This window comes from Oculina patagonica, chromosome 6 (genome assembly GCF_052425735.1).
Source record: "Oculina patagonica isolate OP01 chromosome 6, crgOcupat, whole genome shotgun sequence".
NCBI classification, from domain to species: Eukaryota; Metazoa; Cnidaria; class Anthozoa; order Scleractinia; family Oculinidae; genus Oculina; species Oculina patagonica.
Genome location: NC_135763.1, coordinates 31,047,614 through 31,065,196, shown reverse-complemented (window position 1 = coordinate 31,065,196; position 17,583 = coordinate 31,047,614). Strand labels below are relative to the sequence as shown.

General features: G+C 37.9%; 1 protein-coding gene across 1 annotated transcript; it reads left to right on the top strand.

The window, feature by feature from the left end:
• Positions 1–1,245: 1,245 nt before the first annotated feature.
• LOC144658119 (ephrin type-A receptor 4-like) lies at positions 1,246–17,198 on the top strand. The gene is made up of 18 exons (XM_078518456.1): positions 1,246–1,378; positions 2,669–2,814; positions 4,259–4,931; positions 6,001–6,048; positions 6,924–7,286; positions 7,916–8,121; positions 8,796–8,859; positions 9,338–9,446; positions 12,049–12,122; positions 12,367–12,543; positions 12,727–12,837; positions 13,390–13,577; positions 13,716–13,835; positions 14,203–14,273; positions 14,747–14,787; positions 15,444–15,540; positions 15,825–15,924; positions 16,589–17,198. The coding sequence occupies exons 2-18, from the start codon at positions 2,689–2,691 to the stop codon at positions 16,658–16,660; spliced, it is 2,640 nt and encodes an 879-aa protein (XP_078374582.1). The 5' UTR covers positions 1,246–1,378; positions 2,669–2,688; the 3' UTR covers positions 16,661–17,198.
• The last annotated feature ends 385 nt before the right edge of the window (positions 17,199–17,583 follow it).

The following is a 17,583-nucleotide window of genomic DNA, read 5'->3' as shown; positions in this document are numbered from 1 at the left end:
CAAAACTCTCACTAGTTTTCCTTGGCATGCGGTCCAGTAAAGAAGCATTTGAGTGTCCCGTACGGGGCTTCGGGGCTCTAGGCCCGCAGCTCCCTGACAACCCAAACCGGGACTCCGAGCTCATGTCTATGGTAACAGTACAGTCGTATCCCGATAACTCGAACCTTCAAGGGAAATCTAAAGAGGTTCGAGATATCGGGAGTTCGAGTTATCGAGGGTAAAATTAGTAAGAAAATGACCTGAAGGGGAATCGAAAAAGGTTCGAGTTAGCGGGAGTTCGAATTACCTGATGGTTCGAGTTATCGGGATTCGACTGTATTTTGATGGCTTAAGCTAAGGTTCCCAGGCAAATAAACGATGGGGCTCCAGGCTCCACGGCGAAAATGTTAGGGCTCCCGGGGGAAACAGATGCAAAGAGCAGTACAAACAACAGCGATTATTCTGTCCTGATGTCTATTCATTTCAACAACTTCTATTCTTTTGGCCGCTAAATTAATTCACTTTATTCATAATATAAACAAAACCAGTTATGCCTGTGGTGTCTTGTTTCAGTACACATTTGACACGATTGTAGTAAGATGAACATACAGTACACGATTTCGCTACGAGCGACTCTCCGAAAACTATCCAACGAAAAGGATGCCAAATCCGACAGTCATGAGGGTTGGAAGAAAGGGAAGCGGAAGTAACATTCGATGCTACATTCTTGACATAACAATTGACAATCTTTGTTATAGAGACAAAGCTTGGCATGTACAAATGTTTAACGGCCTTATTCAGCGTCACGCAACTCAAAGTTTTTGCTAAATTCGCGCAATGACCGCAATTTGTTCTCCAAGAAAACATGGTTATGAATGACAGAAAATGACTGAGGGTCCTGAAAGGGGGAGGGGGGTATAAATCCCATTTCCCAGCCCAAATTTTGCTATAATCTCATTTCCTAGTCTATTGTTTTTCCGATTTTCCAAATCCCATTCCCAGTTCTATTGTATATTTGTTTTTGATTCTCTAGTGAAAATCTGCGCAAATCCTTGTTCCAATTTTATTCCTTCAGGCCCCGCAGTAATATAACGCTAGTTTATGTACATTCCCTAAAACAGCTATATTTTCTGGCTTCACTTAATAACTCACAGAACTTTTCTTCGACAGTGACACAATTTCATTATTTCGTGACGGTTCAGAGTGACAGTTTAATAATGACTATTACCTTTTGATTTCTGCATATTTGTTTGCATTTAAATCTGTCCTGAGGTCACTGGCCGGCAACTTGAGTCAACAGTATATGTATTTGCCTCTGCGCTAATTTGTGTTAAATGAGCGTAGGCTTCTCTTTTCGAGAGTTTTTCGACGATTTAAGACTGACAGCTGATCGGGACTGGTGAGTATATTACATTTCACTTGAAACTGTTCGTATTTATTCTGTAACGGCAAAAAATGAGCTTCACAAATGACATTTGCAGACAAATGTTTATTTTATTGTTGAGTTGTAGTTGTAAGTCGCTTTTAGTAAATTTCAATGATTGTCAGAGCTGACACTCAGTCCTGCGGACATCTTAACCACCATGTGTTAGTGCATGTTAGCCTTTATGTCAAGGTGGCGAACTTAGACGCCAAGCAATACCAATGGCCGGTGTAATTACTGTTCCACAGATTACGGTTCGTTGCCTGCCATGCGGAAGTTACCGCTTGCTCGATCATTTTCAACTGTTTGCTTTTGCTTTTCTGAACTGGAAAAAAAAGTTATTTAAGAAGAGTTGGGGTATTTAATAGATAATCAGTACCTAACATAAGATCTAGAGCTGCGACATGAAATAGCTGTATTAAAAGATTTTTCTGTAGTTTACGCAATAGTTGAAACGGCGTAACGACTTGTAAGCAATTAGCATAATTTGCGATTGCATTCCTACAATGACGATCACGTGACAATACAAGTATCTGTACAATTCAAATTTTGACACGGTCAGCTTCATAAACGTTTTTCCTTTTTTCTCTTTCCGTCGCAATGCTAAAAAGGGGAGGAATGGAGTAGTTTATTGATGCTGAGAAAAGCTTTTTGAAGTTGAAATAGTCAACTCAGTGTTTTCACAAATAACAACTTCGATAAAACCATTACCCGGAACACAGGCTTCCCAAGCTCAAAAGTCGTCTTTTTGATGTGTTTTTGAGAGCCCTTCGTGCGGCCGACTCTACATACGCGGTGTATGCGACAGCTTGTGTATATAGAGAAATGTATGGCAAAATCACGGATTCTCTAAAATCAGGTAAATAACTATCTATTTTGAAATAAAGTTTACCTACCTCAAATGTGTCGTTTACTAGTGTCTTTTGCCGAATTCGAAGCCATTCCGGGGAGACAACGACTTCGAATAACTTCGCTAAATGGCGTCGGAATGGCTTCGAATTCGGCACAAGACACAAGTAAGCGACAAATTTGAGGTAGGTTAACTTTATTTCAAAATAGATAGTTATTCACCCGATTTTAGAGAATCCGTGATTTCCCCATACATTTCTCTATATACACAAGCTGTCGCATACACCACGTATGTAGAGTCGGCCGCACGAAGAGCTCTCAAAAACACATCAAAAAGACGACTTTTGAGCTTGGGAAGCCTGTGCCCGGAACGGCCTGAATAAAATCACTGATTAACAATACATTTATCATATTTAGGTACCTACCACGCGCCGTGTATGGAATATTTGTGGGTCGCTGTCTTAACTGTCTTGACGTTTGTAGCTTGTGTGTCATCAAGACAAGTGACACTAGTGAACACAGCAGCTAATCCGAGCAAATGGCACTGGGAAGTGAAAAGCGGGGTAAGTAAAGGTTACCAAGCATGGTGACATACTTGCTAGCTTGCGAAGCAAACCTCCTTCGGTTCATTTTGCCCCTTCTTAATTCTGAACGTAACAGCTGACAAAATGGACGCGTATAAAGCCATTTGTACCAAACTGGTCGAGGGAGAAAAGGATCATTAATTCTAAAACGGTCCCCTGAGCGGTAGGACTTTTGGAAACCACTACGATGGACCACTCTCGAACTGTTTCCGCTTAGTACCTTTTTTAAAACACTTTGGACAAAAGGAAACAGTTTGCTGTTAACTATAAACAGTGAGTATAATTTTTGCCTTCGTGTCCTTTATTGGCCAAAAAGACACAAAGATACAACCGTATTATCAATCGACCAATCAATCAACAAATTTATTATTTTTCATTTTTAATATCTTTATTATCATTTTACAATACAATACAATACAATACAATACAATACAATGTTTAATGTGGTCATTACACTTAGCTATGGTTTCCATGCGTCCCGCAGATATGGTTAGCAAAATCTGCGGGAACGCACCAGCTAGTTTACAGGTAAGCCACAATGAAAATAAAAAAATAAAATAAAGTGAATACAATTCTAAAGCTTTAAGTATGTGCGACGCATTTCCTGATTAAAAATGAGCTAAAAGTTATAAAATATATACAATTATTTAATTAAAAATTAAAGATGACGACTAATATCTACAGCATTTAACGCCCTTTTAAAGGTTTTATAGCATATTGAAGTTCTGGCAGTGTCTGAGAGGCTATTCCATAATTTGGGGGCGAAATATCGCCAAGATTTGAGTCCGTGCTTGGTAGTTTGCACTTTAGGTAGATTGAGAATATTTTGTCCTCTTAAGTTGTAGGAAGAGTTTCTAGGTTGTATCAGCTCACGCAAGCAGGGAGGGCTAGGACCGTTTATTGTTTTAAATATCGTGCTAGCAATTTTGTATACTCGTTGCTCGGCCAAGGTTGGCAGACCAAGGGCTTGTAGAAGGTCCCTGTAAGGGGTGTTCTTGTCCTTGTTCTTGTTCTTGTCCTTTACATCTTACATACATCGATTGACACTACTGACTACATCACAAACGTTTTACTGCATTACATTACGTCACTCTTATAAAAAGATAAAGATATACGACTTATATATATACACACTAAAACAAGAAAGATAAAAACAGATAAATACGATAAAATAAAATAAAAAATATTATTATAATAACTTAAATTATTTTTTTCCAGCGGTACAGTTGCAATTTTTCGATTCATTAAACATTAAGCAACGGCTTCCACTTTCCTTTCATGTATGTTAAGTCTGTTGTTCTTTTTGGCTTTATTTTTTTTTTATGGATATTGCATCATTGTTTAGAATGATATTAAGTGATGGTCTTGGCAAAAATGCTTAATTAATTAAACAAATGTATCAATTATTTGTTTGTTTTTGCAGTGGAGTAGAGAGACGATCCCCAGTATACGGTATAGAGCATGTGATGATTATGACTTAACATCATCGGATCCACAACCAAACCATTGGTTAATAAGTAATCCTCAAATCGCGGTTAGTGAAGCTAACAGGATCAATATAACTGTCGAGTACCGCATCACAAGCTGTTCTGGCTCAGGCTTGCCGCACAATGGAGGATATTACTGCAATAATACGTTTTATTTGTACCTAAACCAGTCAGACCAGTTTATTAAAGAAACGTCTCGGTTTCCTGACCCTCTCAATAACCCAGCGGCTTATGAAAAAGTGGTCGAAATTACACAGCCTATCAATTCGAGAACTTCCATAACAATAAACAACCTTGTTAAAAGAAAGCATGTTATATTAGGATTTCGCAATACTGGAGCTTGCACTATTCTGTACTCTGTGAAAGTCACTTATAATGTTTGCCCAGATGAAACACTTAGCAACAACTTGGTGTCACTACCAAGGACTGTTGCTCCAGCAAATGATTCAGAATCCGTTCGAGTTCAAGGAAATTGTGACAAAGATGCCGTGCAAGCAGCGGGAAATTTGTACGTTCATTGTCAAAGCAATGGCGAATGGAACACGAGCGGACTCGAAGGAAGATGCATCTGTAAGGAGAACATGCAGAATGTTGGGGGAAAATGCCAAGGTATTTTGTAAAAAGGACAAAGTTATTAGCTTCAAAGGGTTACTGTTGTTATTATGTCAGCGGGTAATTGAAACACTTAGCTGATTATCAACTAGAGCAAATTTTGAAAAGCTGTCGTTTCGAGCGTAAGCCCTTCGTTGGAGCATTTGCCTCGACGAATGGCCAACATTTGATAGCGCTAGCTTTTAGTCCAAGTTCGCTAAGGAGATTCTATCTGAGAATCGGCTGTATGTCAGGGTTGTAACCAGGTATATGGGATCAGGGATCACAGCCTTGGGATCGGGATCACAGCCTCGGGATCGGGATCATGGACCCTGGATCCCGGGTCACAAGTCATGGGATCCGGATCGGCCAATAAGATGGGATCAGAATGGAATCAGGGATCAGATGTTGCCACATTTTGGGGATCAGGAATCAATATTTAGAGCTAAAATTTGGGATCAGCAATGAAAAAATATACCAGGTTACGACCCTGGTATGTGTCATATGTCGCATGAAGTCTTGTGTTCTATGTTGTATGGTGCTATTTTTTCGACAAGTGGACGGTGAATGAAACACTAAAAGATAAGTGAGTCGTTTTATATGTACCGTGAAGCACATGCTGCTGAGAGCGACTTGAAGGGGAAATTGGATTTGGGCAAAATCCCTAAACAGCATTAAACCTTCCATAAAAAGGTCTCGACGGCCCCGTAACAGTCAACATTCAAGTGTCTGCTAATACTCGAGAAGATAGGTGTCCTGTTGATAGCGCATACTTTAAGAAAATGATCACTGTCAATAGACCATGCAAATTACCAAGAGGAATTCTTGCTTTGATAGTTTGCGAAAGCGCAGATACAGTGCTTGATCCATAAAAATACGATGCAAGATTACAAGTGACTGTCCACTCGCGAGAAGTGTTCGAGCTGATGTTATCCGGGGGTGGTTCCCATGGATCACAAAACAATAGAAAATTAAGACACCATTCTGCCTCATAACTTTACCCGTAAATTACTTGAGCTCTTGTACATGCCCATACGGCCCTTGTTAGTAAAATTGTTAGCGACTAACGTTTGCCTTATGTCCCTAGTCTGTCCAGATCGAATGTACAACGACCAAAATGGCCTCAATTGCACAGGTAAGGAAAGACAAGTTCGATTCCCTGTAATTCAAGTCTGGTGTTTATTTTGTCAACAAAATTTGTTGAAGTAAGCACTTGTACATACACATATATACAGTTGTACACTTTGTTTTCTCACTTGCTCCTTTGTAATAAAAAACTGAGATTGCAATAGTTTATGCTTTCAGCGTGTTTTTGGAATGTGTCGGGAAACGCAGAGGGAAACGGTTTTATTTATTGAAAGTCGAAATTGTGAATCCCACATGCTCTGTAGTTAGTGCACGTCCTGTGCAAGAAAGCAAAGACTTGTGGGACTGTCACATGACTTCAGTTATAGCAAATACCTTAAGTACTTTTCAAAATACCCAGACTATCTAATAAGTGATGTTCTAGTTCGTTTTGACTCAATTTGCCAATGAGAAGGATGAAGAGTTACGTTTGATTTTTCAGTCTCATTTTTATGCAAAGACTCACTTTACTATATTGAAAACATCGTTAAACTTTGCAAACTGACGAGGTTAGCTTATAAGTGATGTTATGTTATCTGTTTTCACTCAAGTTGCATAATGAAAAAAACACAGATAGTGGTCATTTGACTTTCCAACCTTGATTTCATGCTAATTGAGATACCCAGAAATTGAAATGCCTGTCATTCCCCCCCCCCCCCCCCCCAGGATAACCGGATCACGTGGCACCCCATCTGAATTTGTTTGGTATACCGAAAATATCATGGGTGCCAAATTTGGTGCTTTCTTCCAGTCTGTAAATATTTTAGCCTTAAGCCACCTGACTATTTTGGGATTCAGCGGTTCAGTGAAATTTTTAAATTTTATTTTTTGCTGTTTTCGTCCTCTTAACTTAATGCTGATAAATATTTTTATTGTTACATTTAGTTTTGCCATCAACTCCAAGGAAAGTCAATGCTGCATTCGTCAACCAAAGTGCAGTTGAGATAAGATGGCTACCTCCCTTAGTTACAGGTGACACGAGTCACGTGTTGTATGGGATCAATTGTCGTAAGCTATGTAATATTAACGACGAAAAGAAATGTGTTGAGGAATCTTGTGGGAGCGGTGTTAACTACATACCAAATAAGGAAGGACTGATCATGACACAAGTGATTGTAACAAACCTCTCGTCATTCATGAACTACACTTTTAAAGTCTACGCCATGAACAGAGTGAGTGAGGTGGCTAAGAGAAAACACGGAGTTGAAGGAAACTTCACGACAATCACAATAAGGACTACAGGAACAAGTGAGTTTGTTTACAATCTCGTTCCCAGAGTCCACGTTCCCCTGGACCAGCGGTCGGGAAACGTTTCCCGACTGCTGGTCAACGGGAACGTGGACTCTGGGAACGAGATTGGTCTGTTACGGAATACGTTAAATACAATGTAAAGCCTGGGCCAAATTAGGAGAAGTGTTGATGAGAGTTCACTCTCATGATAGTTTTTGTCAACTCCCATCGACTATCATCAACTCAGGCCACACGAGAGAAAACTTTCATCGACTCTCATGAAAAAATTTAAGCATATTCAATGAGTGTGCATGAACATGCATGAGAGTCCATGAGAGTTTCAGGCCAAACGAGAGCGAGAGTTTGGACTCTCGTCAACTCTCATCCTCGTTTGGCCCGGGCTTAATGCTATTTCTCGAGTTCACTGCAGGCTGCGATAAGTCAACTTTTGGGGGCCTAATTCCAATAAAAAAAACTGTAACTCTATCAACGGATTACCGCCAACGTTTGGCAGTTAGGTAAGCTGCAAATAATTCGATTGGGCCATGAATCTAAAGCCTTTTTAGTTTATTTTAATAGGTAGTTTTTAAATTCCATAGTATTGACAAACATTTTCCCAATATAATTGTTTAAATTTTACTTAATAGTTCCTGGTAAACCAGAAGTCTCTGTTAAACAAACAAAGGACACCGTTCTAGTGTCATGGGATTTGAAACAAAGGAACGGAATCATAAAAAGGTATCACGTTAAATACATAAGACAGGATGATTCTTCAGATACCAAGACTCTTACTACAAAGGAAATGGAACAGCTGTTTAAGGATCTAAAGGCAGGAAAAACGTATGAATTTCAGGTGGGTGACGAATAGACAACGTCACTGGCAAGGTTGACATTGTTCAGTCTCTAAAGAGTAAAAGTGTAATGATACATTTTTGAACAAAATGTTATTTTAATGAAATGCTAATGTAGCTCGCAAGGCTTCACTATTTCAATTTTCTTTTAAAAAATCTGGTAAGTTCAGTAACTTTTAAAGAAATAAATGGATAATTCAATTCAGATGTCCAAGTTTATGCCCCAAAAAGGGAGAAAACGTACCAAAAATTATAGTTCACACTACATATGCCTCAGGAATTGTACATGCATTTTTGAAATTCTCAGTTCTTCCTTTTCCAGGACATGTTTTAATACGGACGACAGACGAAAACGATATTGTTTTTAAACAAAACGGTATTAGAGAGGGAGAAGCCTGAACTAAAGGAATCATAAGATAAATTAATTTCTGCTTCAAATCCACTTATGATATGCGCTAGAGGCCCGCGCTGATGGGGTGGGGGACGTGCATGAGTTTTGCTGCTCAACGCCTTCTAGTTTTAAAAGGTTAACTTTTCATTGAATAGTATCTGTATTGCCTCTTCAGAATGATCAATTAATCTATTTTTTACAAGAAAGACACCAAAATGACATGTTAATTCTATAGAGGTAATCTCGAATTTTCCTGTACAAGTTAAAGATGTTTCCTTTTTGTAGGTGTTTGCTGAGAATAACTTTGGCAAAGGACCTGCCGGTGTGAAGACGTTTACACTTTTAAACGGTTTGATCACTTCCAAGTTTGCTAACCCCTAACAGACACTTTCAATATTAATAATTTCTTAATTGATAAATAGATCAACGCATTGACAAAAAGATCCCATTTTGCGTTTGTCATTGTATTAATATTTCAAAAAAAGTTTATTATTCAACTAATTTAGGATCTTAAAGAATCGAAGAATGAGGGTCGCGCACTTACGGTTTCCAATGCAACTTAAAAACGTACTTGACAAAATATCGCTAAACAATGTCTGAAAGCTACTGAAGGAAACTTGTAATTATTGACTAAAGGACAATTTATATCGAGAAACGTTTTGGGAAGAGGGTTATCCTCTCCCCCGAGTAAACTTTACTGAGCATTTATATAAGAAAACGGTATCCCTACTGACTGAGCAAGACCTAGACACTCAGTACGTTTCAATGCATTATCTCTTTGATAATGATTTTTAAAATAAACAAGTCTAGGGCTTTATTTTCAACAGACTCAACGGCGGACTCCAAGACAGAAATGTACCTGAACATAATCTATGGTTTTGCTGGACTTGTTGGTTTACTGATCGTTTCTTTTGCCTGCTACATCGTCTTAAAAAGGTCAGTTTGGTAGCAAGATAAAACAACAGCCCAAACTTTTAAAGCATTAGTGTATACTTTTTAGTTGTATATAAATGCCAATATTATTCGTAAAGTACGCTGGTAACGCTCCCTAATCGAGCTGCAAAATACTTTGGCAAAAATCTATGTAAATTATCAAAAAGAATGGTAAATCTGACTGTATAATTCTGGCATGTAATGCAAATACAACACTTTTTATCAAAATAATGCAAACAATGCATGGAAGCGGTGCCATAATCACTGACGTAATCCGAAGCACAAGGAAACGAGTTCTGTAACACTGCTCTGTAGAATTCCTTAAAGCGATGTGTATCACTGACAGATATGCCTTGTCTATAGAGACGTTCAAATATGGTATTTTGCTTAATATTTCAAATGTATCACTGTATCACTCATTAGCAAGAAGAGAATTTGAATATCGTGATGTAGTATGATAACATAAGTGCATGCTGGCATGGCTCACTGTCATTAGGCCGAAGGCTTTCAAAGACAGGATGATCAATCAGTGCTCGATCCCTTGTCAATGCTGCCCATAAACAGCTTTTGCTTGAAAAATGCAATAGCTGGTAATACTCCTTACCAGGAAAGGTACCAAAGCAACTAAAATATAGATTAAGCAATCCTAAAAGTTGAACTCTCTGGCTATTTCCTTTACCCTTGATCTAAATCTAAATTTACGCGATGATACCATTTTCTAAGTAATTTATTTGTTTATTTATTTTTATTTTTTTTTATCGTGAACAACAGCACCCGATGAGAGAAACAACAAACAAACGAACAAACTGATCAATCAAACAAGACATAATTTTACCGACAGCATTATCAGCAACCGGTGTTATGATCGTGACAGAAAGCGGAAAAAATGGGAAATGATGTGACGAAAAAGGGTACTCTGTAACCTAGTGTAATTGTCGGGAAAAGGAGTGTTTTCTTTTAAGAAAAAACGAGGGATGGGTAGGGCTACACGTCTGGGTACGTATTCTGCATATCATGCGGCAAACTTAATCAAACTATGCTTTTTCGTATATGCGTCTTCCGCGCCCACGAACCATGCCGCTAGCCATGATAACCATGAACAAATAGTTGCTTGGTTCTCCTACTTCTATATTTATGGCGCTTCGCTCTGTAGCCCTTTGGGCCGCTGGAGTTCCGCTAGAACTATACGCAGAAACTCATAAGGTGCTGTTTAACCCCTTATGGGTCTTTGCTAAGTGACAATAAAATCATGAATGCTTAACGTTTTATGGGTTTTTGAGTCTAATGCTTGCGTGCGCTTTGCGCATGCGCATTAGACTCTTTGTTATATGAAAAAAGCTGTTAGCAATCCCAAGGGAATGGTTCGGGATCGATAATCGTTCGCTGTAATGTAGAAAACAATGATCAGCTGCAAGAACGGACTCCGTACGGACACGCACGATTAGTTTCAATTAAAAACAGCCAATCAGCGACACGTGTTCCCACGCATAATTAAAAGTTCTTTCTCAAGTCACGATTATTCAACACTTGAACAGGACGTAATAATTTTCCAGTTAAGACATTTGTAAGCTTTTTGTGAAAATAAATCTTCGTTTTCAGTTCAGTTAAGCACTTGTGTTTTCGTCTTGCTTAAAAAGCAAGACGTCTTTGAGAAAAAATATTTCGACGGCGACTCGCGTTTATTTACACAATGCGACCAAATATTTATTTTGTTTTAAAAAATAGAAAACTTTACCTCGTATTTTGTATTTAAGTCATTCGAATTTTGACCAATTTTTTCTTTACAGTGCAAACAAAAACCTTCAAAAATAAAAGATGTACATGGATAAATGTAAATCAAGTTACGCGACTAAATCAAAATGCGTTTGTTTGGCCGCTTTGCAGTATTACACTGTCCCGGCCTTTGCCATACACTGAAATCGAATTTCATGCTTTTACGACTCTCAGAGATCTTAAGTTCTTCTTACAGCTAGAAAAATCATAAAATGGTTACATTGATATGGAAGTGATGATTCGCGAAATTTGTACATCATGATAAACAGTCTTCGCTCCTGTGTATGGTAGCTCGATAATAATTGCCTAGTTTCCAGCGTTCAAAAGGTCATCATTATATTGACGTGAGCATTTACACCCGTTTTTAGGAAAATCTGTCACTAAGTGCTTACAGTACAATGGAGTAACAGTCACTATTTCAAGTGCTTTTATTGCAAAATCTGTTTCAAGAGTCATCATCAAAATGGTGAAAAATCTGAAAGAAAACGATGTGAATTTCTTCAACCCTTGTTGTAATGAACATGCTTTTTGTAAATCGTCACGCAATCTTGTCCAAATGTTTAATCGTTTCTGCTTTTACGGACAATACGGAAGAAGTAACATCAACTCCTGTTCATACTTTAAATTTTGTGAAGCATATAACATTTATGACTGTTTCGTTTTCATCCATAATCATCCACGATGCCCCTAGCTTGCTATAAGCATTTTAAATTAAACTCCCGAACACAAACCTCTAACCAATTTTAACCGGCTTACGAAAACCGCGCAATCTGTATCACTATGCCATACGGCATTAGACTCATGTCACCCTTGGTGACCTATTTTTTAATAGGTGGCGCCATCAAAAGAAAGCAAAACAACGTGAAGTGCCAATAACAGCTGAATCCGGTATCAGGGTGTACGAAGGTAAGACTTTTTCTTGGCACGCGTGTGCCGTTGACATTTGGCTGTGTACAATGTTGATTTTTATCCAGCCAACAGTAAGCACCTGTTGAGGCGGTATTGTCGAGAAAGGCGAGTTTAGGGCGCTGTATTTAAATTCTAAATGACCGTGGTTCAAATCAACCTCACTGTCATTAATTTGTTTTTTATTTTTAAATAAAGCCACCTAACAATACTACAAAACAAACCACTGCGATCCTTTCCCTAGATGTTACAATGTTTTCCATGGCTGCAAACCAGAATATTGATGACATCTGTGATGGGTTTGAAGTCGACCGTGACCAAATAACGTTAGTGAGATTACTGGGGGCTGGAAACTTTGGTCAGGTGTCCAAGGCAATTATCGGAGCTTCACAATCAGAAGTTGCAGTAAAAACCCTTAAAGGTAACTTTTTTCTTCTTATTATTTTTCTTACTAATTTTTGCTTCATGAATTCCTTCTTAACCCTATTCGGACCGGGTGGATTAAGAGGTATGTAGAAGTATTAATTTCTATGTAGTTCATATCTCAAGTGTAAATAGAGCTTTCTCAAGCTTGCTGATAAGCCCTCTTTTTTATAAAATGTAGACAATGCCTCACAGAAGGACCGCCAAGACATGCTCAGTGAATTGGATGTCATGAAATCTTTGCAGCCTCATCCTCGTGTTGTTAGACTTATTGGTTGTTGTATTGAGAAAGGTAATTGACATTTTTATTTTATTTTTATTATTTCCGTTACGTTTACGCTTTGCTTCTCATTCTTGCTGTTTGATCTGTTACTATTTATTTGAACGATAAAAACGGAAATACAGTCGTTATTGCTCTTGATTTTTGTTTTCTTTATTTGGTGGGGGAATTGAAGGCGGTTGTGTTTAGAAGAATATTGCTAATTGTTTCCGGAAATCGAATAATTATATCTGAAGTGCTCACAACCACTAGCCAGTCTACTCTGTACTAAAACCGTAAATGACGTAATGCTGAGGTGCAATTGAAAATTATACTATAGTTCTCTCGAAGGTGGTTTTTTTCACTTATCAACCCGATCTTGCGTTTTCATTTAACCGTGCACATAACAGCGACTAGTATGACCATTCATCAACGTTTGAATTTTAAACTGAGCGTCTGAGATAGAAAATTGCAGAGTCTCGATCGAAACCCATCTGACATATTCTATGTTTTGTATGGAATCATTTTTCAGACTTCAACTTCTAGGTAGGCTGTTATAAATTATTAATTATTTTACAATTCCAGATCCGCTGTTGATTGTGTTGGAGTATTTACCATATGGTGATTTGTTGGGATACCTGCGCAAGAGCAGAGGAATCGAGGACACTTACAACACAGGAGAAAAAAGACCAAACTCCAGACTCACTGAAAAGGATCTGTTATCTTTTGCTTGGATGATTGCTGATGGTATGAACTATCTGGCAACAATGAAGGTAAACTACTGCTCAAGTTAAGTAAGACAGAGAAACTCGATTAGCTCTGTCGCTAGAATGAAACTTGACGTTACGAACAGATTAGAAGCTTTTTTGGAAAGCTTGTTCACCTGTCTTATTGTTGCTATTAATGGTTAGGTTGTTCATCGTGATTTAGCCGCTCGCAATGTGTTAGTTGGTGAAAACAAAGTGTGTAAAATTTCCGACTTTGGATTGGCACGTGGTCTGGAGGGAGACGTTTACACAAGAAGTACTCAGGTGATTCCTATTTAACAAGCTCGTCTTCCATCCATCCATCCATCCATCCATTCTGACCGTCCATCCATCCATTCATCCATCCATTCAATCATTCATTCGACCAATCGCTTATTCATTCGTCTGTACTTTTATTGATTCATTCTTTAGCTCCATCATCTATTAATATCTTTATCTTGGCTTGTTCTTTCGTTCGCCCTGTCTGTCTGTATGTCTGTCTGTCTTTCCGTTTGTCTGTCTACCTGTCTGTCTGTCTGTCTGTCTGTCTCGGCTGTCTGTCGGTCTGTAAGTTGTTCTTCGTTTATAAACGTCTTTTTGACGTTTTACCTTGTTATCTTTTTTATTTGCTTTGTTTTTTTGTTATTTCAAGGCTCGTCTTCCAGTTAAATGGATGCCCCCAGAATCCCTTTTCTATGGTGAATCTAGTACTATGAGTGACATGTAAGTTTAGTTCAACCAGTTCAATTTTATTTTAACCATACTTTTTTAAGTATGTAACTGTCAATTTCTTGTACATCCATGTTGAACAGCTAGAACCTTAATCCAAGAGTTGTATTGGCCATATTTTAATGTGAAAGACGGCTACAAGTAGCCTTTGTCTGTTTCCACAAAACGTTGTCAAATATTTCTCCCTGAAATTCTGTCTTGGGTCTTATTCAAAGACAAACGGTTCCCTATTTAAAGTAATGATTGCTCTTCATAAATCAACGCATATTGCTAATAAGTAATTTGGCTAAATGGAGAAAAAAATCGTACTATGCACGCGTTTATGATGGTGAATTTCCTAAAAAAAATCCTTCTAGAAATCTCAAAGTTCAACAACATTATGTTAAAAAAGGATCAGACGACTACATTTACTTTTAGTGATAAGAAAGACCTTGATAAATTGACGTCTCAATACTTGCTTTTTACAGATGGTCTTACGGCATTGTTATGTGGGAGGTGTTCACTATTGGTATGTAAATGCTTGGAGAAAACCTTTTGTTTTTGACAGTAATCAGTGCTTGGTTCTCACATTCTTATGCGCTACCAGGATTACTGCAAGATCCCAAACTCAATTTCCAGTACGGGGCTTACACAACTTCATTAGGCATTTGGGGTAACAAGCAATGAAACGATCCTTACCATGAACCTACCAATTTAAGCAACTGGGGAAAAGAAGCCTAAAAAAAATCAGGGCGTCAACGGAATTCAAACCCGTGACCTCCGCGATTCCGTTGCGATGAGGTGGGCTTTAACAACTGTAGCTCGATAAAGAATATAGAATACAAAAAATGGCAAAAGAAACGTATTCTACCTCGTGCATAAAAGACACGTAGTGCACTTTTAATTAAAGAATTTGAATAAGGAAATTTACATCGCCTTGAATGAGGTTTGACCTTACACGTAAAGCAAAGCATTTAGCTTAGACAAAATAAATGCACAAATAGAACTTCTGTCGTATATGTTGTTTTAAAAACAGATAAAATGCGTTAATTAGCTTTTGATGTGCGCCACTTCATGCATAGCATCTACTTAAGAATAATATACAAACATGGTGGTTTTATATACGTAGCATTTACCAAAGACAAAATGAATGTCATAAGTTTACGTATGTTTTATCGTTTAAAGGTGAATCACCTTATCCTGGAGTGAAATCTCGACAAGTGGCTGACCTGCTGCGAACAGGGTACCGTATGCCTAGACCAAGACACATTTCTGAAGAACTGTTAGTATTTTGCAATGCATCTTTCTGTTGAATTACCATTAGATTATTATATTATTACAGGTCACCATTTAGGGAAAATCGAGGGAAAGGTGAATTAGGAATTGTTAACATAGAGTTTATATCGGCCTTGTTCTTCAAAAAGGGCCCATGTTCTGTTCCGATTCTGTTCTTTTTAGAATCAAACTTCATTAGTGTGACATTTTCACGTCTATCTGAATTTGTTTCATTCGTTTCCCGAAATAAAAAAAAGGGCAAAGTTCAACTGCAAGACTGTTTTTCTGCAGGTTTTCCATTATGACTGAGTGCTGGGAAGAGCAGCCCCACAAGAGGCCAACATTCCAGTGGCTTTGCTCTGCGGTCAGAAGACTTCTGGACGACAAACAGGTCTGTTTCAGTTTATATTGTAGCGCACACTGCAGAAATGGACACAAATAGTATCTCGTTTAAGCTGATACCCTTCGAACCAAGTTGTTTGGCTTTTTCCACATGTCTGTAAACCTTGCTATTCACATTAAGTTTAAGGATTCTACATGGACGTCGATTCAAACTGTGCGAGTACCAAGTTTCTGTTTCCTGCTTCATGCAACACATGGTATACTTGTTGGACCTTTCCTTTCTTGGTAAGGTCTTATGTGTCACAGGACACCAGGAGGACCAACTAACTACCGATAACCTAACTTTTATGGTTAGCATTTGCCTTGAAGTGGTGTACCACTTCGCTCGGGACTCTATAAAAAACATTATATAATATCATAAGATGACAAATGTAACAATATTACTTAAATTTATAAAATAACTAAATGATTTAGGTTTTGTGTACTAACTACCTTGTACCGGGAATTAAAAGTGCTTTCCTAAGTTATATTTTAGAGAGTGGAACCGCAGGAGGTAACTTGCTAGAAGCCCTTTCAATTTTTTTTACCAGGTTGATCTAAACAGAAAACTATCGTGAATATGGTCTATTGTGTCTTTGATTGATTCCCTAAATCTTTAGCCGTAAATGTTCAAAGTTTGAAAGGCAAATAATTTATTTTCTTTTGATCTGCAGACATATGTGAACTTAGAAGTGTATGATGACAAGGAATATGTCAATTTTGACGTCATAACGGAAAAAGACTAATGGAGGATCGCGATTGAACAAGCTTTTTCTATAAATAAACTGAAACCTAGTGATGGTCTGTTTCTTTTTAATCAGAAATGCAATGTTGGAAGACTGCTAAGATAATATGTTCCTTTACAGCGCGACGCGCCTTATCGTGGCTACCCAACAAACTTTTTTTACAAGTGTCATCTTGTAATATTTAACGTTTCACTGCGTTTTATTGGTAAATACGATGTAACAAGTATCTATTTGATCGTATTCAACTTTGCAAGAGGGCGTGTTCGTCAAACAGTTGATAATATTACGAGAGCACAAGTTTGTTGGGTGGCCTCGGTAAGGCATGCGCACGTCGCGCTGTTAAGGATAGTTAATACATGTATCTGATTAGGGACTTTTTATTTCTTATTACTAGGAAATGAAGAACTACTTTTTGGTAAAACCTTGAATATTAGAGAGCAACCTCGTCAAATCTAAAGAAACTAAATTGCACATTTTAGAATATTACTTTTACCTCCAGAAACGGAACATAAAGGAGTAAAACTAAATGAATTGATAGGAAAGCTCAAGACGCGCTATAAATAGGAGTGCTCCATCCCCCCGTTTCAGTTTAAATGAGCTTATAATGCAATATGGTATGCAACGGTCAAATCAAGGCGGAGAAAGCTTTCGTGAAAATTCCACTTTAGTTGTTATTTTTACAGAGGCCTGTAAGCTACGACGGTTCATTGACAAATGATCCTCATGTACCTAAGGTACCCTTCCTTTTATAGCATGTCTTCGTGTTTAAATATCGTATAATGTATAAAAAAAATACAAAATATTGTGTAAAAATTGTATAAGAAATAAAAATTAGAGTGTGTTTTGCTTAGATCCCTTTCAAAGCAGGTAATATTATTGACTTGCAAACGTTAGACTTTTTGTTATCAATTTAATTATCATGA